Raw genomic sequence first — 27,945 nt, forward strand, 5'->3', positions numbered from 1 at the left:
CTGTCTTTACTGCACAGCTCAGTATTAATGCTAATGTCTCAGGTAGGTACAGGCACTAACCTAAATAACTCAAAGGGAAGACCAATAGGGAGAAACAGACTGGTCACAGAGGAGATTGCAAATCAATAAAAGTGCCATTTATCCCAAAAATCTGTTGTAGGAAGTAAGCCATCTGCCTGAGAAATAAAAACTGGCACCATTATGAAGAAGTAGAGAAAATCATGCTAGCATTTTAGCAGCATCTGCTTCTAATCAAATTCCAATTTGCTGATATGGTTTGCCAATGGGCCAATCAAAGGTCTGAACACAAGGTTATATGCACTTGGTAAATTCTAATCTGGCGTCTTCAGGCTTATCCCAAGAGAAGTGGGTCAACAAATACCCTTATCAATATGTGATTATGCACAGAAAATGCCCTTGCTATTTCTACATGCAAAAACAATGGAAGAATTCCTTTCTATCGCACAAACGAAAGGTAAACTCACCAGAATCTTTTTGGCCTTCCAATTCGGAAAGGTGAGCAAGGCATGTTGGTGTCTTGTGCTTTTATTGTCCTTGTTTAGAGGGTAATAGAGAAGCACTAGGCTTCTCTATAATACCTTGTACTGTGTGATGTTTCCTGCAACAAGACCTCTATGTGGGCCTACAAAACAAACAGAACTTTCTGGAAGCCCTCTGTCCAAGCCTGAAATGTAAATGCAGCCAGACGATCCCCTTGGCTTTGTTAGCAATTAGGTTTTTTTTCCACATTGGAGAGACGTTGAGAAAGGACTTTGAGGATAGCTGATACCATGTACAGCCTGTGTCGTTCAACTTTCAACTATGCTCCGCCCAGTTGGCCATGCTTTTTTGTTCCAAGCGTTGATCCGGTTTACCAAGGAATACTTCAGCCCAGAGAAAGAGGTTGCGCAGACCAACGCAAGGCTCCTATTGACCACCAAATTACATTCAGCTAATAAGTATTACAACAGAAACTTAAAATAACACTGTATTCCCGAATTGTCTGACTCCATCCTTGCATTACGTGCTCTGCAGTGTCAGGAAGTACCGGTCCCACTCCCCTCTCCTCCTGTGTTTCAGGTAGTGTTGAGTAATGCAGGCCTGGCTCAACCAGGCAGAGAATGGAGGGTCCTGAGGGCGTACTCTCACAGGGACAAGGCAGAGAGGCACTATCCCGGTGCGGTCACCTAGAGAGAGAGGGTTGGAGGTCGGGCTGACATCCAGGACATCCAGTGCTACCTTTCAACCTTCAGGACAGCCAGGGAGAGGTGTGCTCTATCTGCTCCTGTCTGTGTGTCTGCAGTGCTGGTGCCAGGTCCACTCCGCATCACAACAGAGCCTCAGCCTCACCTTGCCTGCGCATCAGCACCACCCTATGCTGCCAACACTGCAGAACAGTTAGGCAGTGCCTGCCTGCAGTTACTGTGGCAACGGGACCTGGGAGGGGGACTGCAGGCAGGGAGAGCGATTGGGCGGGACAGTGTCCCATGCTCGTCGTCTCTCTCAGTGGCTCATTTATCTTGCTTACCCTGTTGCCTCTTAAGTGATACTGTTCAAGTTCGTATCATATTACTAGTGTTTCACTAATGTTTCACAAACTGAATGCCCTGTAGAGAGCCAAAAGCCTTACTTTTCATTCACCTGTATGTACACTACAAGACCAAAAGTATGTGGACACCTGCTCGTCGAACATCTCATTCCAAAATCATGGGCATTAATTAGGAGTTGGTCCCCCATTTGCTGTTATAACAGCCTCCTGTCTACTGGGAAGGTTTTCCACTAGATGTTGGAATATTTCTGCAGAGACTTGCTTCCATTTAGCACAAGAGCATGAGTGAGATTGGGCGATTAGGCCTGGCTCGCAGTCGGCATTTCAATTCATCCCAAAGATGTTTGATGGGGTTGAGGTCAGGGCTCTGTGCAGGCCAGTCAAGTTCTTCCACACCGATCTCGACAAACCATTTCTTTATGGACCACGCTTTATGCAAGGGAGCATTGTCATGCTGAAACAGGACAGGGCCTTCCCTAAACTGTTGCCACAAAGTTGGAAGCACAGAATAATCTAGAATGTCATTATATGATGTATAGTTAATATTTCCCTTCATTGTAACTAAGGGGCCTAGCTCGAACCATGAAAAACAGCCCCAGACCATTATTCCTCCTCCACCAAACTTTACAGTTGGCACTATATATTGGGGCAGGTAGCGTTCTCCAAGGACATCCACCAAACCCAGAAAAATCCATCGGACTCCCAGATGATGATGCGTGATTCATCACTCCAGAGAACGCGTTTCCACTGCTCGAGAGTCCAATGGCGGCGAGCTTTATACCACTCCGGCTGACGCTTGGCATTGCGCATGATGATCTTAGGCTTGTGTGTGGCTGCTTGGCTATGGAAACTCATTTCATGAAGCTTCCGACGAACAGTTATTGTGCTGATGTAGCTTCCAGAGGCAGTTTGGAACTCGGTAGTGAGTGTTGCAACTGAGGACAGGAGATTTTTACGCACTATGCGCTTCAGCACTCGGCGGTCCCATTCTGTGAGTTTGTGTGGCCTACCACTCCACGGCTGAGCCGTTGTTGCTCCTATTCCACTTCATAATAACAGCACTTATAGTTAACAGGGGCAGCTCTAGCAGAGCAGAAATTTGACAAACTTTGACTTGTTGGAAAGGTGGCATCCTATGATGGTGCCATGTTGAAGTTACTGAGCGCTTCAGAAAGGCCATTTTACTGCTAATGCTTGTCTATGATGATTACATGTCTGTGTGCTCCATTTTATATACCTGTCAGCAGTGGGTGTGGCTAAAATAGCCTAATCCACTAATTTTAAAGGGGTGTCCATATACTTTTGTATATAAAGTGTATCTCTAAAAATACTGCAATTTATGGACAATGTGGTCCTCTGTAGCTCAGTTGGCAGAGCATGACACTTGCAATGCCAGGATAGTGGGTTTGATTCCTGGGACCACACAAATGTATACATGTATGCCGCTTTGAAGAAAAGCGTCTGCTAAATGGCAAACAGTGTACTCGGAAAGTATTCAGACCCCTTGACTTTTTCCACATTTTGTTACATTACAGCCTTATTCTAAAATTGATTCAATTGTCGTCGTCCCCCCCATCATCAATCTACACCCTATAACGACAAAACAAAAAACAGGTTTTTAGAAATGTTGGCAAATGTAAAAAAATCTATATATAAAAAATGAAATTGACATTTACATAAGTATTCAGACCCTTGACTCATTACTTTGTTGAAGCACCTTTGGCAGTGATTATAGCCTTCAGTCTTCTTGGGTAACATGCTAAAAGCTTGGCACTTTCTCCCATTCTTCAAATCAAATCAAATGTTATTAGTCACATGCGCCAAATACAACAGTGCAGACCTTACAGTGAAATGCTTACTTACAAGCCCCCAACCAACAATACAGGTTTAAAAAAATACGGATGAGAATAAGAAATAATAGTAACAAGTAATTAAAGAGCAGCAATAAAATAACAATAGCGAGACTATATACAGGGGGGTACCGATACAGAGTCAATGTGCGGGGGCACCGTTTAGCTGAGGTAATATGTAAACTCAGCAAAAAAAGAAACGCCCTCTCACTGTCAACTGTGTTTATTTTCAGCAAACTTAATGTGTTAATGTGTAAATATTTGTATGAACATAAAAAGATTCAACAACAGACATAAACTGAACAAGTTCCACAGACATGTGACTAACATACATTTTATAATGTGTCCCTGAACAAAGGGGAGGTAAAAATCAAAAGTAACAGTCAGTATCTGGTGTGGCCACCAGCTGCATTAAATACTCCAGTGCAGTGTTTAATCCCTTTACAATGAAGATCTGTGAAGTTACGGAGGCCACTGTGTTCTTGGGGACCTTCAATGCTGCAGAAATGTTTTGGTACCCTTACCCAGATCTGTGCCTTGACACAATCTTGTCTCGGAGCTCTACGGACAATTCCTTCGACCTCATGGCTTGGTTTTTGCTCTGACATGCACTGTCAACTGTGGGACCATATAAACAGTGGCTTGCAAAAGTCTTCACCCCCCTTGGCATTTTTCCTATTTTTTTGCCTTACAACCTGGAATTAAAATGGATTTTTGGGGGGTTTGTATCATTTGATTTACACAACATGTCTACTATTTTGAAGATGCAAAATATTTTTTATAAGACAAAAAAAAAACAGAACATTTAAGTGTGCATAACTATTTAACCCCCCAAAGTCAATACTTTGCAGAGCCACCTTTTGCAGCAATTACAGCTGCAAGTCTCTTTGGGTATGTAAGCTTGGCACATCTAGCTATTGGGATTTTTGCCCATTCTTCAAGACAAAACTGCTCCAGCTCCTTCAAGTTGGATGGGTTCCGCTGGTGTACAGCAATCTTTAAGTCATAACACAGATTCTCAATTGGATTGAGGTCTGGGCTTTGACTAGGCCATTCCAAGACATTTAAATGTTTCCCCTTAAAACACTCAAGTGTTGCTTTAGCAGTATGCTTAGGGTCATTGTCCTACTGGAAGGTGAACCTCTGTCCCAGTTTTAAATCTCTGACAGACTGAAACAGGTTTCCCTCAATACTTTCTCTGTATTTAGTGCCATCCATCATTCCTTCAATTCTGACCAGTTTCCCAGTCACTGCCGATGGAAAAACATCCCCACAGCATGATGCTGGTGTTCTCAGGGTGTTGAGAGGCGTTGGGTTTGCGCCAGATATAGTATTTACCTTGATGGCCAAAGAGTACCTTCTTCCATATGTTTGGAGAGTCTCCCACATGCCTTTTGGCGAAAACCAAACATGTTTGCTTATTTTTTTCTTTAAGCAATGGCTATTTCTGGCCATTCTTCCATAAAGCCCAGCTCTGTGGAGTGCACGGCTTAAAGTGGTCCTATAGATATATACTCCAATCTCCGCTGTGGAGCTTTGCAGCTCCTTCAAGGTTACCTTTGGTCTCTTTATTGCCTCTCTGATTAATGCCTTCCTTGCCTGGTCTGTGAGTTTTGGTGGGCGGCCCTCTCTTGGCAGGTTTGTTGTGGTGCCATATTCTTTCCCTTTTTAAAATAATGGATACAATGGTGCTCCATGGGATGTTCAAAGATTCTGATATTTTTTTATCACCCAACCCTGATCTGTACTTCTCCACAACTTTGTCCCTGACCTGTTTGGAGAGCTCCTTGGTCTTCATGGTGCTGCTTGCTTGGTGGTGCCCCTTGCATAAAGGTGTTTCAGACTCTGGGGCCTTTCAGAACAGGTGTATATATACTGAGGTAATGTGACAGATCATGTGACACTTAGATTGCACACAGGTGGACTTTATTTAACTAATTATGTGATTTCTGAAGGTAATTTGTTGCACCAGATCTTATTTAGGGGCTTCACTTTCTGTTTTTTAATTATTATAAATTTTTACAATTTCACTACACCAATTTGGACTATTTTGCGTATGTCCATTACATGAAATCCAAATAAAAATCAATTTAAATTACAGGTTGTAATGCAACCAAATAGGTAAAACGCAGAGGGGGATGAATACTTTTGCAAGGCACTGTAGACAGGTGTGAGCCTTTCCAAATCATGTCCAATCAATTGAATTTACTACAGGTGGACTCCAATGAAGTTGTAGAAACATCTCCAGGATGATCAATGGAAACAGGATGGATCTGAGCCTCATAGCGCATGAATTTCGAGTCTAATAGCAAATGGTGTGACTGGTTATATAAATACGGTATTTCTGTATTTTCTTTAAACCTGTTTTAATTTTGTCATTATGGGGTATTGTGTGTAGATTGATGAGGAATATTAATTAATATTAATAATTAATTTTATCCATTTTAGAATAAAGCTGTAACGTAACAAAATGTGGAATAAGGGAAGGGGTCTGAATACTTTCTGAATGCACTGTACATTCGATTAGAACATATTGTAGCTGATTCTACATGACACAGAATCAGAAAATGAGCAACTCACCATATGCTTCTGGCCCTGGAGAAGGTCTTGTCCACTCTGAAAAGAACGAAACAGAGGTGAGAGTTAGTCTGGCTGCTGTCCCTTAATTATCCATTCACTGTTGTTCTGTGGAATTGCTGGATTTGGCCAAATTACAATACAAAAACAATAGATTTGTGTTTAAGGTATTGTGCTCATTAAAAAGCCAGCTTCATACAGCTATTCTAGAAATGATCTGGCTCGAAGGACCAGTGCTAGAACAGCTTTCTAAAGGAGCTGGCCTTTTTAACAATACTTCTCACAATCCCGCCGTCTCAATCTACTATAATCAACCATTGTAATACAGGGGGTAACCCATGAGACGGGAGCACTGTCAACAACATGAATATTTAATGTTTGTTTGTTTTCTAACAAAGAGAGACAGTGCAGTACACACAGAAATAGAATGAATAGAATTTACTTGGAAGTTCTAACCCTGGTAATTTGAAATGTAAACTAATGGGTACTCTCACAATGGCTGCCTGGTATTGTGATGCAATAATTTCCATGGTAATGTAGAATGTTCATTCAAATGATGCTAACTGATGAGGCTCATGCAATGGAATATATTTTTTGTAATGTCAGTTGAGTTGGCTCAATACATCACAGCACAGATTGAAGGGTACACTTCCTGCTTTAACTTCTTATATAGGTTAAGACAACGTCATCACAAATCTGGGACGAGCGCACCTTTGGTAGCTAGCTACCAGTGCCATTGCTAGCTACCATAGCTGGTCCCATTGTTGCAAAGAGTTATGGGAAATTTTAGAATCCCGTTGTCTTAACCTTTGTCATCTTCAACCTAGGCATGGGTGCACTCAAAATGGCTAACATGTCCACCCATTATGCCATCATAGACTTGAATGGAGACACCCTTTCTATTCATTCTATTTCTATGGCAGTTCGTAAACACTATTGTACAGAAAATGGGTTGGGGAGTAGCAGTTACTCTAAATAACTCAGGCCACCTGCTAAAGTGGCACTTGTATGGATTGGTGCCAGTCCTGCATTTCTTGACTACAAACTCAACTTGATCCATACAGATTGCGTAGCACACCTGTCTTTCGGACAAAGTACAGTATGTATGTATGTATGTATGTATGTAAGCAAGGATTTTATTTTATTTAACTTTTATTTAACTAGGTAAGTCAGTTAAGAACAACATCTTATTTACAATGATGGCCTACCAAAAGGACTCTCCTGTGGGGACTTGGGCTGGGATTAAAAATATACACTGCTCAAAAAAATAAAGGGAACACTAAAATAACACATCCTAGATCTGAATGAATGAAATATTATTATTAAATACTTTTTTATTTACATAGTTGAATGTGCTGACAACAAAATCACACAAAAATGATCAATGGAAATCAAATTTATCAACCCATGGAGGTCTGGATTTGGAGTCACACTCAAAATTAAAGTGGGAAACCACACTACAGGCTGATCCAACTTTGATGTAATGTCCTTAAAACAAGTCAAAATGAGGCTAAGTAGTGTGTGTGGTCTCCACGTGCCTGTAAGACCTCCCTACAACGCCTGGGCATGCTCCTGGTGAGGTGGCGGATGGTCTCCTGAGGGATCTCCTCCCAGACCTGGACTAAAGCATCCTCCAACTCCTGGACAGTCTGTGGTGCAACATGGCGTTGGTGGATGGAGCGAGACATGATGTGCTCAATTGGATTCAGGTCTGGGGAACGGGCGGGCCAGTCCATAGCATCAATGTCTTCCTCTTGCAGGAACTGCTGACACACTCCAGCCACATGAGGTCTAGCATTGTCTTGCATTAGGAGGAACCCAGGGCCAACCGCACCAGCATATGGTCTCACAAGGGGTCTGAGGATCTCATCTCGGTACCTGCAGTCAGGCTACCTCTGGCGAGCACATGGAGGGCTGTGCGGCCCCCCCAAAGAAATTCCACCCCACACCATGACTGACCCACCGCCAAACCGGTCATGCTGGGGGATGTTGCAGGCAGCAGAACGTTCTCCACGGCGTCTCCAGAATGCCAAACGTGCCAAACGTCCTCCAAATGCCAAACGTCCTGCACGGTGTTGGGCTGTAAGCACAACCCCCACCTGTGGACGTCGGGCCCTCATACCACCCTCATGGAGTCTGTTTCTGACCGTTTGAGCAGACATATGCATATTTGTGGCCTGCTGGAGATCATTTTGCAGGGCTCTGGCAGTGCTCCTCCTACTCCTCCTTGCACAAAGGCGGAGGTAGCGGTCCTGCTGCTGGGTTGTTGCCCTCCTACGGCCTCTTCCACGTCTCTCTCTTCTTTTTAAGTGGGAGAACTTGCACAATTGGTGGCTGACTAAATACTTTTTTGCCCCACTGTATGTAGGGAAAAACACAACACAACACTACATAAAGAGAGACCTAAGACAACAACATTGCATGGCAGCAACACATGACAACACATTATGGAAGCAGCACAACATGGTAGCAGCACAAAACATGATACAAACATTATTGGGCACAAACAACAGCACAAAGGGCAAGAAGATAGAGACAACAATACATCATGCGAAGCAGCCATAACTGTCAGTAAGAGTGTCCATGATTGAGTATTTGAATGAAGAGATGGAGATAAAAAGTTCAGGACTTCCTAAAGACTTCCTATGCTTCAGGTAACTTTTTGAGACCAGAGGGGTTCAAATGGCTCTATTCTTATGATCAAATGATCCACCGTGGATGTGAATGAAATAAACTGCCAGCCTGCCATTCTCAGTTTATGCCAGTAGATGGTACTATGTGACATGTTACACAAACCCATTTCTGACATGAAATATGTGTGGGAATTTGGCCTAAGTCTTTCTTTTGAACTCCTACAGTATGCTCTCTAAGACCAGTGAAGAGGCCCAGCGGTCAGTATAACTAAGGGGTTGATGACCTTTAATGATTGTTGGGAACTAGGGAGTGGGATGTTTAGCATGTCTAAAAAACCTTGTCTCCTCTCCTGTACATCTGATCTCACATTAAAGTTAACCCGCTGCTAGGCTGACAGTACATGATCAGATGTCCGAGGCTCTAGTCAAACGTAGTGCACTATGTAGGGAATAGGGTGCTATTTGGGACACACTCTAGCTCAACACCCAGTTCACCAGAGGCCCTGAAACCCCCTGACCACAGATAGGCCTCTGACAGGGTCCACCCCAGTCTCCTAGTGGAGCTGCAAGAATCCAGGCCTCTTACTCATCTTTCCAGGGACCCGTCTATTTCTCACCAGGATTGGTCTACATTTTCTATGGAATCACAACCCAACTTACATCCCAGGAACCCCCTTGCTGTTACTGGAAATAGAGCTGGTGTGAAAACAACTGATGGGTGACCTCTCTTTGCATCACAAGATAGGCATATTTGTAATTTGAGTTAGAATAGCTTGTTATACAAACAGCAATCAAGCAAAAACAAACAAAGTTTTTGTTTACAGCAGTACTTTTTCACTGATATTTTGTTAATTTTGAAGGAAAGCCCCATGTGGTTCCTTTACAGAACCAAGAAAACTCTTAAAGCAACTTCCTCTTTCTCAGAAAATAGAGCCTCACTGAGGGGAAACAATGATTCAGAGGGGTAATGACTATTAATTGTACTTTCACAAATCACTGTCCTCCTCGTTCTTAAAGGACTATTGTCATGTTGTTACAATAGTCCTGAGGGTGCTGTATGCCTGACACACATACTGTAGATAAAAACATTGTTGAGTATAGAAAATACGTACAATTCCTTCATCAGAATAAATTATATTACATTTCTTGGGAGGAGTCTGCATTAACTTAATCTGGATCTTATTGTAAGAAGGGTAGTGCAGGCTTCCCTAGCATCACAAGCATAATATTTTCTAATCTTCACATTGTGGGTCTCACCCATTCTCAGGTTGCCTGGAATTCCCATAAAATGAAATTGGCTAGATTCTTGGACAGTGGGTCCAACCTAAAATACCTGCTGGGAATATGTTCTATCCTGTTCTGTTCTCGACTATGAAAAGGGTTGGTAAACATAATAATGTGATATGACACCCACATTGAGACTGAACACGGGTTGTATGCTAGTGCAAAAAGAAGCTTTGTATAACTTCAAAACAAAATTGTGGCATCACTGTGAACAATAAGCTACATTACACACTAAGCTACAGTACACACTAAGCTACAGTACACACTAAGCTACAGTACACACTAAACTACAGTACACACTAAGCTACAGTTCACACTAAGCTACAGTACACACTAAGCTACAGTACACAATAAGCTACAGTACACACTAAGCTACAGTACACACTAAGCTACAGTTCACACTAAGCTACAGTACACACTAAGCTACAGTTCACACTAAGCTACAGTACACACTAAGCTACAGTTCACAGTAAGCTACAGTACACACTAAGCTACAGTTCACACTAAGCTACAGTACACACTAAGCTACAGTTCACAGTAAGCTACAGTACACACTAAGCTACAGTACACACTAAGCTACAGTTCACGCTAAGCTACAGTACACACTAAGCTACATTTCACAGTAAGCTACAGTTCACACTAAGCTACAGTACACACTAAGCTACAGTTCACAGTAAGCTACAGTACACACTAAGCTACAGTTCACAGTAAGCTACGGTACACACTAAGCTACAGTACACACTAAGCTACAGTTCACACTAAGCTACAGTTCACACTAAGCTACAGTACACACTAAGCTACACTAAGCTGCAGTACACACTAAGCTACACTAAGCTACAGTACACACTAAGCTGCAGTACACACTAAGCTACAGTACACACTAAGCTACAGTACACACTACGCGTACATTTACATATTTGTTTGGCAATGTTGACATACTTGTCAACTATCATTGTACATACTGAAGAAGACATGTTTTCAGATAAAAGGTTCAACTGGATCAGGACAAGAACATGATAGGGGCAGGACATACAGAGTTTAAAAATCTGCTCATCCTCATTCTTGTCATTGAATTGTGGGGTGTGTGAAGGGGGTGTGAATTTTTGTGTACATAGTGTATGTACAGTCCAGTATGGGTGTTTGTTTTTCATGCTGTAGAAGGTGTAGCCTTCTGTACTTGACAGGATAACTGAATCAAACCCTAGTTTGATTGACTGGGTGAGGGTTAAGTCAATACAAAAGGAATAAGAAGTAATAATGGAGGAGAAACTAAGCATTTGTGAAGGCAAAAAGTCCTATAATAGTCTAATGTCAGACACATTGCATAAGACTAGTCATTATGTTGCTAATGATAATATCCAAAAGTTCAAATGTTTCCACAACAATTAAACCTGACCTTTATCTGACTCAGTATCAGTGCAATCAGCACAAAGTGGAATCCCAGTAGCAGGCTGACACTTAATGGTGATGCATAGCCTTCACAGACAAACTGCCACCTTTACCAACGGACAAAAGTATTTTCTGTTGGTCTCATGCATTATAATATGGGTCAGTCATATTTTCACATTCTCAGCCTAGCACTCTTTGCCTGGCCAGGGCCAAACTATAACCACATTGTCCCCAAACAATAGAAGGAATGGCTTTAGTTAGGTCTAGGTTGATAAGTAAAAAGTTATGGATGAGTAGAGCTAGGCCCCACAGATAAATAAATGTGGACTGCAGATCTGCAACAGCTAAGAGGGTGAAATATAAACCTGACCGGGAGACCAATGAGGCAGCGCACAATTGGCCCAGCATCTTCCGAATTAGGGGAGGGTTTGACCAGCCTTGTCCCATTGTGCTCGAGCGACTCCTTGTGGCGGGCCGGGCGCCTGCAAGCTGAATTTGGTGGCCAGTTGGACGGTGTTTCCTCCGACATATTGGTTAAGTGAGCAGTGTGTCAAGAAGCAGTGTAGCTTGGCAGGGTCATGTTTCTGAGGACACATGTCTCTTGACCTTCGCCTCCCTGAGCCAATAAGGGAGTTGCAGCGATAGGACAAGACTGTAACTACCAATTGGGGAGAAAAAGGAGTAAAAGTAAAAACTTACAATATGTTACGAATTTGCAAATGATGTAATATGTTACGAATTTGCAAAACGTATGATATGTTACGAATTCTATCTAGGTGGCTAACATTATCTAGCTCGCTAGGGGTTAGGGTTAAGTTTAGGAGTTAGGTTAAGGAGTTAGGGTTATGATTAGGGGAAGGGTTATCTAAAAGGGTTACGGTCAGGGTTAGGGGAAGGGTTAGCTAACATGGTAAGTAGTTGCACAGTAGCTAAAAAGTAGTAAGTAATTGAAAAGTTGTATAATTTGCTAAAATGCTTAAGTTGTCCATGATGAGATTCGAACTCGCAACCTTTGGGTTGCTAGACGTTCACATTATATGCCCACCCATCCACGCAAACCAACCCTACTTTGGTTTTTGCCTTAAGTAACCATTTGCCTTATGTAACCATACAAAGCCTAACATACTAAACCGAGCGTCTCGGATTTACATACAGAATAATATGAAATGCTCTGAGCCCAGATTGAACATGGCTTCCACCGAGACATGGGATCTCACTTCAGGCAACTGGGTAAGGCCGTGTCTACACTTGACATTTACATGCAACTTCTGCTATCAGAATACAAAGATTGCATTGAAAAGACAGGTCTAGATGCACAAAAGTCACATTGCAGTCTGATTGTGTTCAGATCTGACTGCCCACCTTCTGACACATTGGGTGCGTATTTCTCCTGTCTGGATGCAATCAGGCTACCGAAAGCGCATACAATGGGCGACTTCATCAGCACTATGCCCACAAGTCTGTGTTATGGGAGAGAGGCACCTTTTCATTATAAAGTTGGGGGAAATACGTTCCTAGCGTGTGAGGAACGTGTTTGCTGGGCTCAAAAATGCTGTTGAGAAAACACATTTTTGGGGGGTCTACAGTTATGCTAACCTGTTTGCAATCCCTTTAGCTTTGCTTGCTAGCTTGTTGGCTATCTACAGAACTGCCATCAAGTCAATCAAAAACACATATTTAGCAGATGTTATAGCAGGTGTAGCGAAATGATTGTGTTCATAGCTCCAACAGTGCAGTTGTATCTAACAATTCACAACAATATACATCTCTAAAAGTAAAATAATGGAATTATGAAATATACAAATATTAGGACGAACAATGTTGGAGGGGCATTGACTAAATACAGTAGAATAGAATACAGTATATACATATGAGATGAGTAAAGCAGTATGTAAACATTATTAAAGTGACTAGTGTTTCATTATTAAAGTGGCCAGTAATTCCATGTCTATGTAGATAGGGCAGCAGCCTCTATGGTGCAGGATTGAGTAACCGGGTGGTAACCGGCTAGTGATGGCTATTTAACAGTCTGATGGTCTTGAGATAGAAGCTGTTTTTTAGTCTTTCAGTCCCCGCTTTGATGCACCTGTACTGACCTCGCCTTCTGGATGATAGCTGGATGAACAGGCCGTGGCTCGGGTGGTTGATGTCCTTGATTATCTGTTTGGCCTTCTTGTGACATCGGGTGCTGTAGGTGTCCTGGAAGTCCGGAAGTGAGCCTGTGGTGATGCGTAGGGCAGACCGTACCACCCTCTGGAGAGCCCTGCGATTGCGGGTGGTGCAGTTGCCGTACCAGGTGGTGATACAGCCCGACAGGATGCTCTCAATTGTGCATCTGTAAAAATGTCTGAGTGTCTTAGGGGCCAAGCTGAATTTCTTCAGCCTCCTTCTTCACCACACTGTCTGTGTGGGTTGACCATTTCAGCTCATCAGTTATGTGTACACCGAGGAACTTGAAGCTTTCCACCTTCTCCACTGCGGTCCAGTCAATGTGGATAGGGACGTGCTCCCTCTGCTGTTTCCTGAAGTCCACGATCAGCTCCTTCATTTTGTTGACATTGAGAGAGAGGTTATTTTACTGGCCCCACTCTGCCAGGGCCCTCACCTCCTCCCTGTAGGCTGTCTCGTCAATGTTGGTAATCAGGCCTACTACTGTTGTGTCGTCTTTAAACTTGATGATTGAGTTGGAGGCGTGCGTGGCCACACAGTCATGGGTGAACATGGGTTGTTGTGTTATTATCATATTTGGCCTATTCCACCGTTTGCAGAATGCATACTGGCATTTAAAATGATATAGCGCGTAAAAAGGGAATTAGGACACTATGTGGACATGGTGGACACATTTAAATGTAAGTGTAGACGTATGATGTGTTCGGACTTCCATGATCAGAACTTCATGACCAGAATATAAAAACTACATTAACTGTCAAGTGTAGACACAGCCTAATACACACACTTGGCCAAAATATTGCTTTGCATAAAACATGTTATGTTAGAATAGAAATGACATTTTCTGAAATGAGTAACACCAACACTAATTATAAAGTCAATTTAAGCAATTGAGTCATCACCGGGCAAGATTGCAAAGGAGGTTGTGAGGAGATTGTAAACAAATGTAGGAATATTCAATTGAAAGCTCAAACAACTGTCCTCTTGTAGCTCCAGTGTGTGGGTGACAGAATAGGAACACAACCAGGACTTGTTCCATCTATTTTTTATTTTCTGATCATTTTAAATGCAGAATAAAATTGGAATAATGACTCCTATATTCCCCATGCAAACTATTTAAAGCTGACAGTTAGCTGTACGACATTGTGTTTCCGTGCATACATCATTCGCATCATGGACATGTGCTTTCTAAAGGTATTGTAACCATGAATTCAAAGGCTCTATGTTCTGTATATAATAGCATTCACTGAAATGAAAGGTGGCTGAATAAGGTGGTTGAATGTCTATTCTGCATTTTAATAAAGCTGATTCTATCCTCCACCCTTCCTCCATTCAGCTGACTAGAAGAACTGTGATGAAAATAGAAACTAACTGGGAATCATTCAAAATACAGTACCAGTCAAACATTTTGACACACCTACTTATTCAAGGGCTTTTCTTTATTTTGACTATTTTTTTTTTTACTATTCTACACTGTAGAATAGTAGTGAAGACATCAAAACTGAAAAAACAAACATGGAATCATGTAGTAAACAAGAAAGTGTTAAACAAATCTAAATATATTTTAGATTCTTCAAAGTAGCCACCCTTTGTCTTGATTCTTGATGACATTCTCTCAACCAGCTTCACCTGGAATGCTTTTCCAACAGTCTTGAAGGAGTTCCCACATATGCTGAGCACTTGTTGGCTGCTTTTCCTTCACTCTGCGGTCCAACTCATCACAAACCATCTCAATTGGGTTGAGGTCGAGTGATTATAGAGGCCAGATGCAGCACTCCATCACTCTCCTTCTTGTTCAAATAGCAATTACACAGCCTGAAGGTTTGTTGGGTCATTGTCCTGTTGAAAAACAAATTATAGTCCCACTCAGCGCAAACCACATGGGATGGCGTATTGCTGCAGAATGCTGTGGTGTTTCTTGAATTCTAAATAAATCACTGACAGTGTAACCAGCAAAGCACCCCCACACCATCACACCTCCTTCTTCATGCTTCGCAGTGGGAACCACACATGTGGAGATAATCCGTTCACCTTTCCTGTGGCGATCCTTGTGAGAGCCAGTTTCATCATATCGTTTGAAGGTTTTTGCAAATGCACTTGAAAAAACTTTCAAAGTTCTTGAAATTTTCCGGATTGACTGACATTCATGTCTTAAAGTAATGATGGGCTGTCGTTTCACTTTGCTTAGTTGAGCTTTCCTTGCCATAATATGGACTTGGTCTTTTATCAAATAGGGTTATCTTCTGTATACCACCCCTACCTTGTCACAACACAACTGATTGACTCAAATGCATTAAGAAAGACGGAAATTCCACAAATGAACTTTTAACAAGGCACACCTGTTAATTGAAATGCATTCCAGGTGGCTACCTCATGAAGCTGGTTGAGAGAATGCCAAGACTACAAAGCTGTCATCAAGACAAAGGGTGACTTTGAAGAATTTAGATTTATTAAAACTTTTTTGGTTACCACATGATTCCATTTGTGTTATTTCATCGTTTTGATGTTTTCACTATTATTCCACAATGTAAAAAATAAAGAAAAACCCTTGAATGAGTAGGTGTGTCCAAACTTTTGACAGGTACTGTAGATCGGAAAGAAATAATTACAAAAAGCCTCTGAATAACGTCTTCCATACCATCCTCCAATTCAATGTCTGATATTCACTATTGTTGTTAGCCAATAGTTATATGAGCCCAGGTCTAGAGCCAGCAGGCTCTGTACTATATAACATGGGCAGCTGAATGAGCCCATTGATTGAGTAAATGAGAGTGAAGTGGCTGAATGTGCACATTGATGCTCTGGTACAGTGGAGTACAGTGAGTCTGTGTGGCTGGGACTGTGAACACACACTGGTACCAGAGCAGAGCAGAGTAGAGCAAGACCATGCTAACAGGGCGAGGCTATGCCATTGCTGGCCTGCTATAACAGATTACACCAGTCACCTCTGAGACACACACACACATACACACACAGCCTCAGGAGCCTGAAGGTCAGCACACTTGTTTGGTAACACATGTCTTAAACCATGCATCATTTAGCCTTGATCAGAAACATGACAGCTGTCATAGCTTCTATGATAATTCTTGACAAATGGCCTTTCAATGCTATGTGGTCCAAAGTTCTATCTTTGCTGGCTAACCAACTTGCTACAGTAGCTGAGATCTATACATTCTGTTATTACAGGAGCACTGTGTTAACAGGCATCAATTACAGTATACAGACAACTGCAGTGTACACACAACTGAAACAACACTTCCCACCTGTTTTGTGCAAGTCATTATTATGGATCCAAGTTCATCTCATGCTTTTCCCTGTTCCTCTAAAGCAGGGTACAGTAGATTTCCATTGTGAATATCAATGTGAATGTCAGTGTGAATATAAATACTGTTAACTGTGATTGACTGACACCCTCTCCAGCCCTCTTGCATGGCATAGATATCCTGCTTGTTTTGCCCTACGCCTTGCCATGTAATCATTGACTGATCTTTTGTCATGCAAACTTGACCATGATGACAAAGAAATGATGCCCACTCCATGTTGTTTTTGTATAGGGATGGGCACGGTTATTTAAATATTTGAATATCCGAATGGACTTTTGTATTTGATTACTTGGGAGAGTATTACATTTTGAGAAAAAAAGAATAGGTCTATTAGCAATGAAAAGGCTTCAAATGATCTATGTGGCATTGCTAAATAGCCTACAAGGATAGACCATTACATTTTTATGACAGTTTTTATGAGTGCACCCCTTAAAAAAAATGCACAGGTAGCTTGTTGTTATTGTCAGTCAATCAAAGCAAGGCTCCATGTGTAGCAAGTGAAGTGGGAGATTTCTAATCAATGTGAAATGGATCAACCAACAGGTAGACTGTTGTTTCATATGAATGGAGTTGTTGTAGACAAGTACGGGGAGCGCAACAAAATAGCCTCAATTAGCCTAGCTACTTTAGCTACATTGAACAAAAATATATATGCAACATGTAGAGTGTGTTTACATCCCTGTTAGGGGGCTTTCCTCGTTTGTCAAGATAATCGATCCATCTGACAGGTCATATCAAGAAGCTGATTAAACAGCATGATCATTACATAGGTGCACCTTGTGCTGGGGACAATAAAAGTCCACTCTAAAATGTGCAGTTTTGTCACACAACACAATTCCACAGATGTCTTTGATGGAGCGTGCATATTAAAAAAAATGTTTTTTAACCAGGTAGGCCAGTTGAGAACAAGTTCTCATTTACAACTGTGACCTGGCCAAGATGAAGCAAAGCAGTGCGACAAAACCCATGGGGTAAACAAACGTACAGTCAACAACCCAATAGAAAAACATATGTACAGTGTGTGCAAATGTAGTAAGGTTAGGGAGGTAAGGCAATAAATAGGCCATAGTGGTGAAATTATTACAATTTAGCATTAACACTGGAGTGATAGATGTGCAGATGATAATGTGCAAGTAGAGATACTGGGAGAAAAAGAGCAAAAAAATAAATAACAATATGGGGATGAGGTAGTTGGGTGTGCTATTTACAGATGGGTTGTGTACAGGTACAGTGATCGGTAAGCTGCTCTGACAGCAACAGAAATTGGCATGCAGGAATGTCCACCAGAGCTGTTGCCAGAGACTTTAATAGTCTTTTCTTTACCATAAACTGCCTCCAACGTCATTTTAAAAAATTGGGCAGTATGTCCAACTGGCCTCACAACCGCAGACCATGTGTAACCACACCAGCCCAGAACCTCTACATACCGTGACGAGATCCTGAGGACCATTGTCCTGCCATTCATCCGCCGTCATCACCTCATGTTTCAGCATGATAATGCACAACCCCATGTCACAAGGATCTGTACACAATTACTGGAAGCTGAAAATGTCCCAGTTCTTCCATGTCCTGCATATTAACTAGACGTCACCCATTGAGCATGTTTGAGATGATCTCGATTGAGTGTACAACAGCGAGTTCCAGTTTCCGACAATATCCAGAAACTTCCCACAGCCATTGAAGAGGAGTGGGACAACATTCCACAGGCCACAATCAACAGCCTGATCAACTCTATGTGAAGGAGATGTGTCGGGCTGCTTGAAGCAAATGGTGGTCAAATCAGATACTGACTGGTTTTCTGATCCACACAGCAAACTATAGTTTTGGCATGTCGGTTAAGACATCTACTTGGTGCATGACACAAGTAATTTTTCCAACAATTGTTTACAGACAGATTATTTCACTTAGAATTCACTGTATCACAATTCCAGTGGGTCAGAAGTTTACATACACTAAGCTGACTGTGGCTTTAAATAGCTTGGAAAATTCCAGAAAATGTTATGGCTTTAGAAGCTTCTGATAGGCTAATTGACATAATTTGAGTCAATTGGAGGTGTACCTGTGGATGTATTTCAAGGCCTGCCTTCAAACTCGCTGCCTCTTTGCTTGACATCATGGGAAAATCAAAAGAAATCAGCCAAGACCTCAGAAAAAAATGGTAGACCTCCACAAGTTTGGTTCATTCTTGGGAGCAATTTCCAAATGCCTGAAGGCACCACGTTCCTCTGTACAAACAATAGCTCGCAAGTATAAACACCATGGGACCACGCAGCTTTCATACCGCTCAAAGAGATGCGTTCTGTCTCCTAGAGATGAACGTACTTTGATGCGAAAAGTGAAAATCAATCTCAGAACAACAGCAAAGGACCTTGTGAAGATGCTGGAGGAAATAGGTACAAAAGTATCTACAGTATATCCACAGACAAAGATCGTACTTTTTGGAGAAATGTGCTCTGGTCTGATGAAACAAAAATAGAACTGTTTGGCCGTAATAACCATCGTTATGTTTGGAGGAAAAAGGGGGAGGCTTGCAAGCCGAAGAACACCATCCCAACCGTGAAGCACAGGGGTGGCAGCATCATGTTGTGGCGGTGCTTTGCTGCCGGAGTGACTGGGGCACCTCACAAAATAGATGGCATCATGAGGGTGTAAAATTATGTGGATATATTGAAGCAACATCTCAAGACATCCGTCAGGAAGTTAAAGCTTGGTCGCAAATGGGTCTTCAAAATGGACAATAACCCCCAAGCATACTTCCGAAGTTGTGGCAAAATGGCTTAAGGACAACAAAGTCAAGGTATTGGAGTAGCCATCACAAAGCCCTGACCTCAATCCTATAGAAAATGTGTGGGCAGAACTGAAAAAGGGTGTGTGAGCAAGGAGGCCTACAAACCTGACTCAGTTACACCAGCTCTGTCAAGAGGAATGGGCCAAAATGCACCCAACTTATTGTGGGAAGCTTGTGGAAGGCTACCTGAAATGTTTGACTGTAGTTTTAAACAATTTAAAGGCAACGCTACCAAATACTAATTGAGTGTATGTAAACTTCTGACCCACTGGGAATGTGATGAAAGAAATAAAAGCTGAAATAAATAATTCTCTCTACTATTATTCTGACATTTCACATTCTTAAAATTAAGTGGTGATCCTAACTGACCTAAGACAGGGACTTTTTACTAGGATATAATGTTAGGAATTGTGAAAAACTGAGTTTAATGTATTTGTCTAAGGTGTACGTAAACTTCCGACTTCAACTGTATGTATTGCCAATCATGTGAAGTCCATAGATTAGGGCCTAATGAATTTATTTAAATCCTTATCCTTATTGCATGATGATTTTATATTTTATATTTTTGTTCAGTTAGCTGACTACCTTAGCTGGCTACTGTAGCTAGCTAGCTTCTTTACTATGATTTGATGCAGTCAAGACAAGCCCTAACAGATTGTCTATCTATCATACCGACTTGTTGCAGACATAAATGATCTAACTAGCACAAGTCAGTTTGTCTACTTCCTTTCTCTCCCTCTCTGCCACACATATAGACTGCCACACACACCGGCCCCTGCTTGTCTCTCGCCCCTCCCCCAACCTCCATCTGAAACAAGCAGAGCACAGCGCACATGCTTTCTCGGGTCGCCCGAGCAAGTCTTAATTGAAGTAGAAAAAATAATCATTACAAAATTAAAACTCATGTATTTCGACTATCCAGATATCCAAAAATATAATGATAATGAAATCATTTCAAATGCCCATCCCTATTTGTGTGTTCTGTAGATTTGAGAATTCCATAAAAAAAAAAAAAAACTCAAACACACACAAGGTTGGATACAACCCTCTTGTGAGAAAGTGACATAGTGAGCTTGTAGGTGAATATTGGTTCTAAACAACAATAAAGTATCCTGCAGTAAAAGTAAGGCATCTTTCATTCAATTGACCAGAACTATCATTGAAGGAAGCTCCTCTTCTCAAATCAGCCGACTGCTTTGCTATAAATCTACCATTTGTTGCTGGCCTGCTCCACTTTCACAACAATGAGCCTTCCACTCTGCTGTTCTTGAACAGGGTCTACACACACTGATCCATGTCTTTTTTTCTCTCAGTGCTTTGCAAATGCATTGTAGCAAAAATAACAGAAGGGGAGAGATCCATAGTGAGCGCATGCAGCCTCTCTGTCTGTGTATCTGGTCTTGAGCCATGGGGGAGATGAGTGTGTGTTCAGATCTGGGACAAAGACATACCTCACTGTTTATTTCATGAGTCCCATGAAGAGTGTACGAGGAAGGGGATATGAGTTGTGAGCTAAGGGAGAGACCATGGAGGAGACTACAACATGGAGGAGACTACAACATGGAGGAGACTACAAAGAGATGACAAATGAAACATTTGTCTCATTTAGTATATGACAGAGACAGAGCCCGTGGCTCACCATGTATTGGGCTCGACTGCTTGGGGGAAACCAACCCACAACCCCTGTTTAGTCTACACAAAATCCCCTGCATGGAGACAGCAGTCCTAAAGAGACCCCTTAAAAAAGGAACTGAGTAGAACTGACTACCGCAGCACCACATAATAAACTGTACAGTATACTATGTCAATAAATCCATTGGATTGTGAATAGACTTGATTCTGAGAGGATAGCATATCCATATCAGTATTCATAAAATGTACCTCAATAAATATCTTACATGAGGTGGAAACTAAAAACCTTCAAAGGATTATGTGACAAATGGTGTTGGAAGCCCTGATTTGGAGATGAGGAGCTGCTCCTCTGACATTTAAACGAGACAAAGTAGAGTGACGGAAATACCAATCTATAGACAGAATAGTTTAATTCCTCACAGTGAATGCCAAAGGGAAGCAAGGGAAGGATACAGTGGATGTTTAAAAGCACCTAAAGTTGTATTACAAAAGTAGTTTGAAATGTTTTGGCAAAGTTTACAGGTAACCTATGATGAAAATTACAGGCCTCTCTCATCTTTTTAAGTGGGAGAACTTGCACAATTGGTGGCTGACTAAATACTTTTTTACCCCACTGTATATCCAAATTGAAAGATTTATTTGGTGCAGTCAACAGGTGAATTTGTTTGTTGTATTTAGCCAATTGAAAATGGGCTTAGTATTTTGAAACATGAGCCACAAACTTTTGAAATTGCACCAAAGTGATTGAAAAAAAACTGTACTAGGTAAAAATATAGAAGTGCATACTGTTCAGCAGTTATCAAACTATATAAACTCAGCAAAAAAAGAAAAGTCCTCTCTCTGCGTTTATTTTCAGCAAACTTAACGTGTAAATATTTGTATGAACATAACAAGATTCAACAACAGACATAAACTGAACAAGTTCCACAGACATGTGACTAACAGAAATTGAATAATGTGACCCTGAACAAAGGGGGGGGAGGGGGGGGGGGGGGGGGGGTAACAGTCAGTATCAAAAAGTAACAGTCAGTATCAAGTTCCCAGACATTTCTGGGGTGAATGGCCCTAGCCCTTACCCTCTGATCCAACAAGTTCCAGACATGCTCAATGGGATTGAGATCCGGGCTCTTCGCTGGCCATGGCAGAACACTGACATTCCTGTCTTGCAGGAAATCACGCACAGAACGAGCAGTATGGCTGGTAGCATTGTCATCATGGAGGGTCAAGTCAGGATGAGCCTGCAGGAAGGGTACCACATGAGGGAGGAGGATGTCTTCCCTGTAACACACAGCGTTGAGATTTCCAGCTATGACAACAAGCTCAGTGCGATGATGCTGTCACACACCGCCCCAGACCATGACGGGCCCTCCACCTCCAAGTCGATCCCGCTCCAGAGTACAGGCCTCGGTGTAACGCTCATTCCTTCGACAATAAACGCGAATCCGACCATCACCCTCGGTGAGACAAACCACGATTCGTCAGTGAAAAGCACTTTTTTCCAGTCCTGTCTGGTCCAGCGACGGTGAGTTTGCCGGTGACGTCTGGTGAGGACCTGCCTTACAACAGGCCTACAAGCCCTCAGTCCAGCCTCTCTCAGCCTATTGCGGACAGTCTGAGCACTGATGGAGGTATTATGCGTTCTTGGTGTAACTCGGGCAGTTGTTGTTGCCATCCTGTACCTGTCCCTCAGGTGATGTTCAGATGTACCAATCCTGTGCAGGTGTTGTTACATGTGGTCTGCCACTGCGAGGACGATCAGCTGTCCGTCCTGTCTCCCTGTAGCGCTGTCTTAGGCGTCTCACAGTAAGGACATTGCAATCTATTGCCCTAGCCACGTCTGCAGTTCTCATGCCTTCTTGCAGCATGTCAAAGGCATATTCACGCAGATGAGCAGGGACCCTGGGCATCTTTCTTTTGGTGTTTTTCAGAGTCAGTAGAAAGGCCTCTTTAGGGTCCTAAGTGTTCATAACTGTGACCTTAATTGCCTACCGTTTGTAAGCTGTTAGTGTCTTAATAACCGTTCCACAGGTGCATGTTCATTAATTGTTTATGGTTCATTGAACAAGCATGGGAAACCCTTTACAATGAAGATCTGTGAAGTTATTTGGATTTTTACGAATAATCCTTGAAAGACAGGGTCCTGAAAAATGTTTACGTTAACTAAGCACTACATAATTTGGTTCAGTAGTTTTAATTTTAATTAAGAGATAGTTAATTGTATTGTTAACAAATGACAAGAAATCATATCAAAAGTAAAGTGAATATTGTATTTTGAAAGCAGATACTTACAATGAATATGTATTCAAATTGAAACAATGATTTGTTGCAGTGAACAACTTTGTGAATTTGTTTGTTGTGCTCAATGAGTCAATGAGTTGTTATCAATAAAAACATCACAATAAGGTGCAGAGCGTTCAATTTGCCTGCTGAGGGGCAAGGAGACCAGCATCTCCGCTTAAACCATTAATAAGTGCGTGATGTTTTCAATGCATTGTTAAATAAATGTTAACTATTTGGTTGTAATATCACCACCTCTTGAAGAGCATACAAAACTACAAATTTCAGATTACTCCATGCAAAACAATTGTGCACATTAAGCTCTATCATCATCAGAGTTATAGGCCACAGCCAGTAACTGCATTATTTTCATGATCAGTAAACATCACTTGATCATGGAATTTCAGATAAATGAGGGTAGCCTTACGAAATCTATCAATATTGGCCACCATTAATTGGATATTTGAGTGATAGAAAATAAAAGTGAACTATACCTGACAAGTATTTTTTTTATTTAACCTTTATTTAACTAGGCAAGTCAGTTAAGAACAAATTCTTATTTTCAATGACAGCCTAGGAACAGTGGGTTAACTGCCTGTTCAGAGGCAGAACGACAGATTTGCACCTTGTCAGCTCGGGGATTTGACCTTGCAACCTTCCAGTTACTAGTCCAACGCTCTAACCACTAGGCTACTGAGTGGTTTAGGTTGATTTCCCATCCTTTGTGGGCTCGGCCTGTCAAACATCAGAAGGGCACATTTGCCGATGCACTGTTAACTGATAATGTTCACTTTGCAAGCTACCAGTAGAAACTTTGTACAGTTGGCTAAACAACATAGGCCTACCTAGTGAAGTTAACTAACATTATCCCCTTTTCACATTGTTTTTAAGAGTGTTTCAATCGCGATTGCTGCTGACAGACATGATTGATGGACCACGTCAAATTGGCTAGCTAGCTAATTACAGATAATATCAATATAGCTAGTTAGCATGGTCATTTTCAGGGGATAAACTAGATAGCTATATCCAAATGTTGTTTGGCTTGCTTGCCATCTATGGTGGTGAAGACAGTAGTCCGACTGACAACTTTACTAGGACGAGGACTTGCCGATCAAGCTCTTTCCAAAAGCCTTATCACTGATGAAGCAAGTTAAATTACACGTGTTGTTTCCTTAGCTAGCTAGCTAACTACATGCCAAATGGATCTGTCAACCCTCAGAATTCCCTAATGTGAACCATGCCTCGAACAAAAAAGATCTCAGAAGACCTAAGATTAAGAATCGCTGACTTGCAAAAAGCTGGAAAGGGTTACAAAATCTCTAAAAGCCTTGATGTTCATCAATCCATGTTAAGAGAAATGATCTATAAATGGAGAAAGTTCAGCACTGTTGCTACTCTCCCTGGGAGTGTCTGTCCTGCAAAGATGACTGCAAGAGCACAGCGCAGAATGCTCAATGAAGTTAAGAAGAATCCTAGTGTCAGCTAAAGACTTACAGAAATCTCTGGAACACAATAACATCTCTGTTGATGAGTCTACGATACGTAAAATCTTAAACCAGAATGGTGCTCATAGGAGGATACCATGGAAGAAGCAACTGCTGTCCAAAAAAAACATGATGCTGCACATCTGAAGTTCGCAAAAGTGCTCCTGGATGTTCCACAGCACTACTGGCAAAATATTCTGTGGACAAATGAAACTACAGCTGAGTTGTTTGGAAGGAACACAACACTATGTGTGGAGAAAAAAACACACAGCACACCAACATCAAAATCTCATCCCAATTGTAAAGTATGGTGGAGGGAGCATCATGGTTTGGGGCTGCTTTGCTGCCTCAGGGCCTGGACAGCTTGCTATCATTGACGGAAAAATGAATTCCCAAGTTTATCAGGACATTTTGCAGAAGAATGTTAGGCTATCTGTCCGCCAATTGAAGCTCAACAGAAGTTGGGTGATGAAACAGGACAACAACCCAAAACACAGAAGTAAATCAACAACAGAATGGCTTCAACAGAAGAAAATACACCTTCTGGATTGGCCCAGTCAGAGTCCTGACCTCAACCCGATTGAGATGCTGTGGCATGACCTCAAGAGAGCAGTTCACACCAGACATCCCAAGAATATTACTGAACTGAAACAGTTTTGTAAAGAGGAATAGTCCAAAATTCCTCCTGACTGTTGTGCAGGTCTGATCTGCAACTACAGAAAACGTTTAGTTGAGGTTATTGCTGCCAAAGTAGGGTCAACCAATTATTAAAACCAAGGGTTCCCATACTTTTCCCACCCGGCATTGTGAATGTTTACACAGTGTGTTCAATAAATACATGAAAATGTATAATTGCTTGTGTGTTATTAGTTTAAGCAGACTGTGTTTGTCTATTGTTGTGACCTAGATGAAGATCAGATCAAATTTTATGACCAATGTATGCAGAAATCCAGGTATTTCCAAAGGGTCCACATCCTTTTTCTTGCCACAGTACATGATCAATTGATGTTGACTAATCATGAAAGTATGCAGTTACTTGCTGAATAACTCCGATGATAGCGCTAAATGGGGAATAATTGGAAATGTGTAGTTCTGACTATGCTCTTCCAAGAGGTGATGATATTAAAACCAAATACTTTAATTATTTATTTAACAATCTCTTGAAAACGTCATGTAGTTGCCAATGTTTTAAGTATAGCTAGGGGTCTCCTTGTCCCCCAGCAGCCAAATCGAACGCTCCCCACCGTATTGTGACGTTTTATTGATAATGGCCTATTGAAAATGTGAGTTTTGAAACACAAGCCATTTTGATTATCTGTTTTAAAGAGTTGTGCCTAGAGTTGTGAAAATGTACAACATACTTGTGAAAATTGCACAAAAGTGATTGAAAACACCTAATTGTGGTGTTAATTCCTACATGGTGTCTATAGGGGAGTATCCAGCAGGTCAGAGGAGGGAGAAGCCCCCTGAGACCTCCATTTACACTGTTACTGGAAAACCTAGGATACCGAACATTACAACACAAAAACATACAAAGTGTGCACATGATCAGACAGATAGAAGACTTTAGAAACATGTGTTGTGCACACACACTCATACTGTGTATAGACTCTGCTTAACCAATCTGTAAGTGAGGAACCTGTTAACCTGCATAAAGAGAGTCAATCAAATCAAGATCGCTTGATTAAATAGACTGATTTTGTTTACAGTTCACAACCTGTGAGTGTGTGTGTGTATGTGTGTGTGTGTGTGTGTGTGTGTGTGTGTGTGTGTGTGTGTGTGTGTGTGTGTGTGTGTGTGTGTGTGTGTGTGTGTGTGTGTGTGTGTGTGTGTGTGTCTGAGCCACAGTGTCTACTCTAATTCAATCATTTCAACTCTGACGGGCCTCTCTCCCTCTTTACAGTCTTCTATCAGAGTTCCTGTCTGTGCAGCTTCCACTGAAACTCTCTTCTCTCCCTCTTCACCACCCTCCACCCTGCCAAGCCTCCTGTGCCTGTCAGTCAGTCAGGAAATCAGTGGTTAGCTGGGGTTGAGTCTGTAATAGCTGATGTTAAATAATGCAGCAAAACCAGGGTCAACCTGCATTGTCATGTTCAGGGAAGCAGGGAATGGTTTATAGCAAGCACAGCGACTTCAAACAGAAATCACACCCCTTGGTGACAAGCAGGCAGGCACACACAATCACACTCACAAGCCTGTGTACAAGTGCAAGCACACACAAGCACACACACACACACAGTAAAAGGTGCAGAGTAAGGTTGAACAGCTCTGTAAATGAGAATGCTATTCCCTCTTACCCTCCATACGCTCCAAAGGTGAAACTCCTCTTTCTCTGTGCCATGCCGGCTAAGGGAGTGCGAAGTGGACCAAGAGTGTGTGAGTCAACTCAGCACTGAATGGAGCCTCTACTTCTGTCACTGACTCCCTCACGTCGAATCTGTGTGTGTATGAGAGGGAGTGTGTGGCTGTCTGCTCTGCTCCACTCCCCGTTCCTCCCTCCATCCCTCCCTTCCTTCCTCCCTCCCTCGTACCCTCGCTGACTCGCTCCATCCATCCCTCCCTCCCTCCCCTCTCACGCCTCCTCAACAAACAGGAGGAGGGGGGAAGGGGGAGTTTAGGGGGCTGCTGACCATATCAGTCTCCCAGAGAATCAGTAGGAGCCCTCTTCATCCCCTTACCCTAGTCATTGAGCCCGAGGGGACAGGAGGACACCTAGACCAAATGTCTATCTCCTTATCTCCAATAGATTCATCATCGGATAAGGATTAATTCAATAGTTTGCTGATGGGTGCAATTAATGAGAGTACTATATTTATACAATTCAGATGAGGACAGAAAAGGTGTGCCATTGGAGGTAATGTCATAGACGACAGAAAACAACAAGTTCAACGTGGTGAGAAATTTGATGCAGCTCTTTATCTTCACAATCTGTTGGGAACTTGTTTTTCATTCCTCTCTCTATGTTTCTCTATGTTTCTCTCTCTATCTCT

The 27,945-nt window shown here is 42.0% G+C and overlaps 1 protein-coding gene across 14 annotated transcripts in view; it reads right to left on the reverse strand.

Moving 5' to 3' along the window:
• LOC110532468 (rap1 GTPase-activating protein 1) overlaps positions 1 to 27,476 on the reverse strand; it is a 90,149-nt gene extending 62,673 nt beyond the window's left edge. For 5 of the 14 annotated variants that reach the window (XM_090184939.1, XM_090184936.1, XM_090184934.1 and 2 more), the window contains exons 1-2: positions 27,253 to 27,404; positions 5,980 to 6,015 (exon numbers count right to left, since the gene is read on the reverse strand). In XM_090184939.1, coding sequence (XP_090041065.1) covers positions 5,980 to 6,015; positions 27,253 to 27,296 — 80 coding nt within the window. In that variant the 5' untranslated portion in view covers positions 27,297 to 27,404. Of the gene's footprint in view, positions 1 to 5,979; positions 6,016 to 27,252 lie in introns of all 14 variants that reach the window. The other 9 variants (XM_090184929.1, XM_021616401.3, XM_021616402.3 and 6 more) reach the window with 3 other exon arrangements.
• Between the last annotated feature and the right edge of the window lie 469 nt (positions 27,477 to 27,945).

This window comes from Oncorhynchus mykiss, chromosome 9, assembly GCF_057628025.1.
Source record: "Oncorhynchus mykiss isolate SJ-2025 chromosome 9, ASM5762802v1, whole genome shotgun sequence".
Lineage (NCBI taxonomy): Eukaryota > Metazoa > Chordata > Actinopteri > Salmoniformes > Salmonidae > Oncorhynchus > Oncorhynchus mykiss.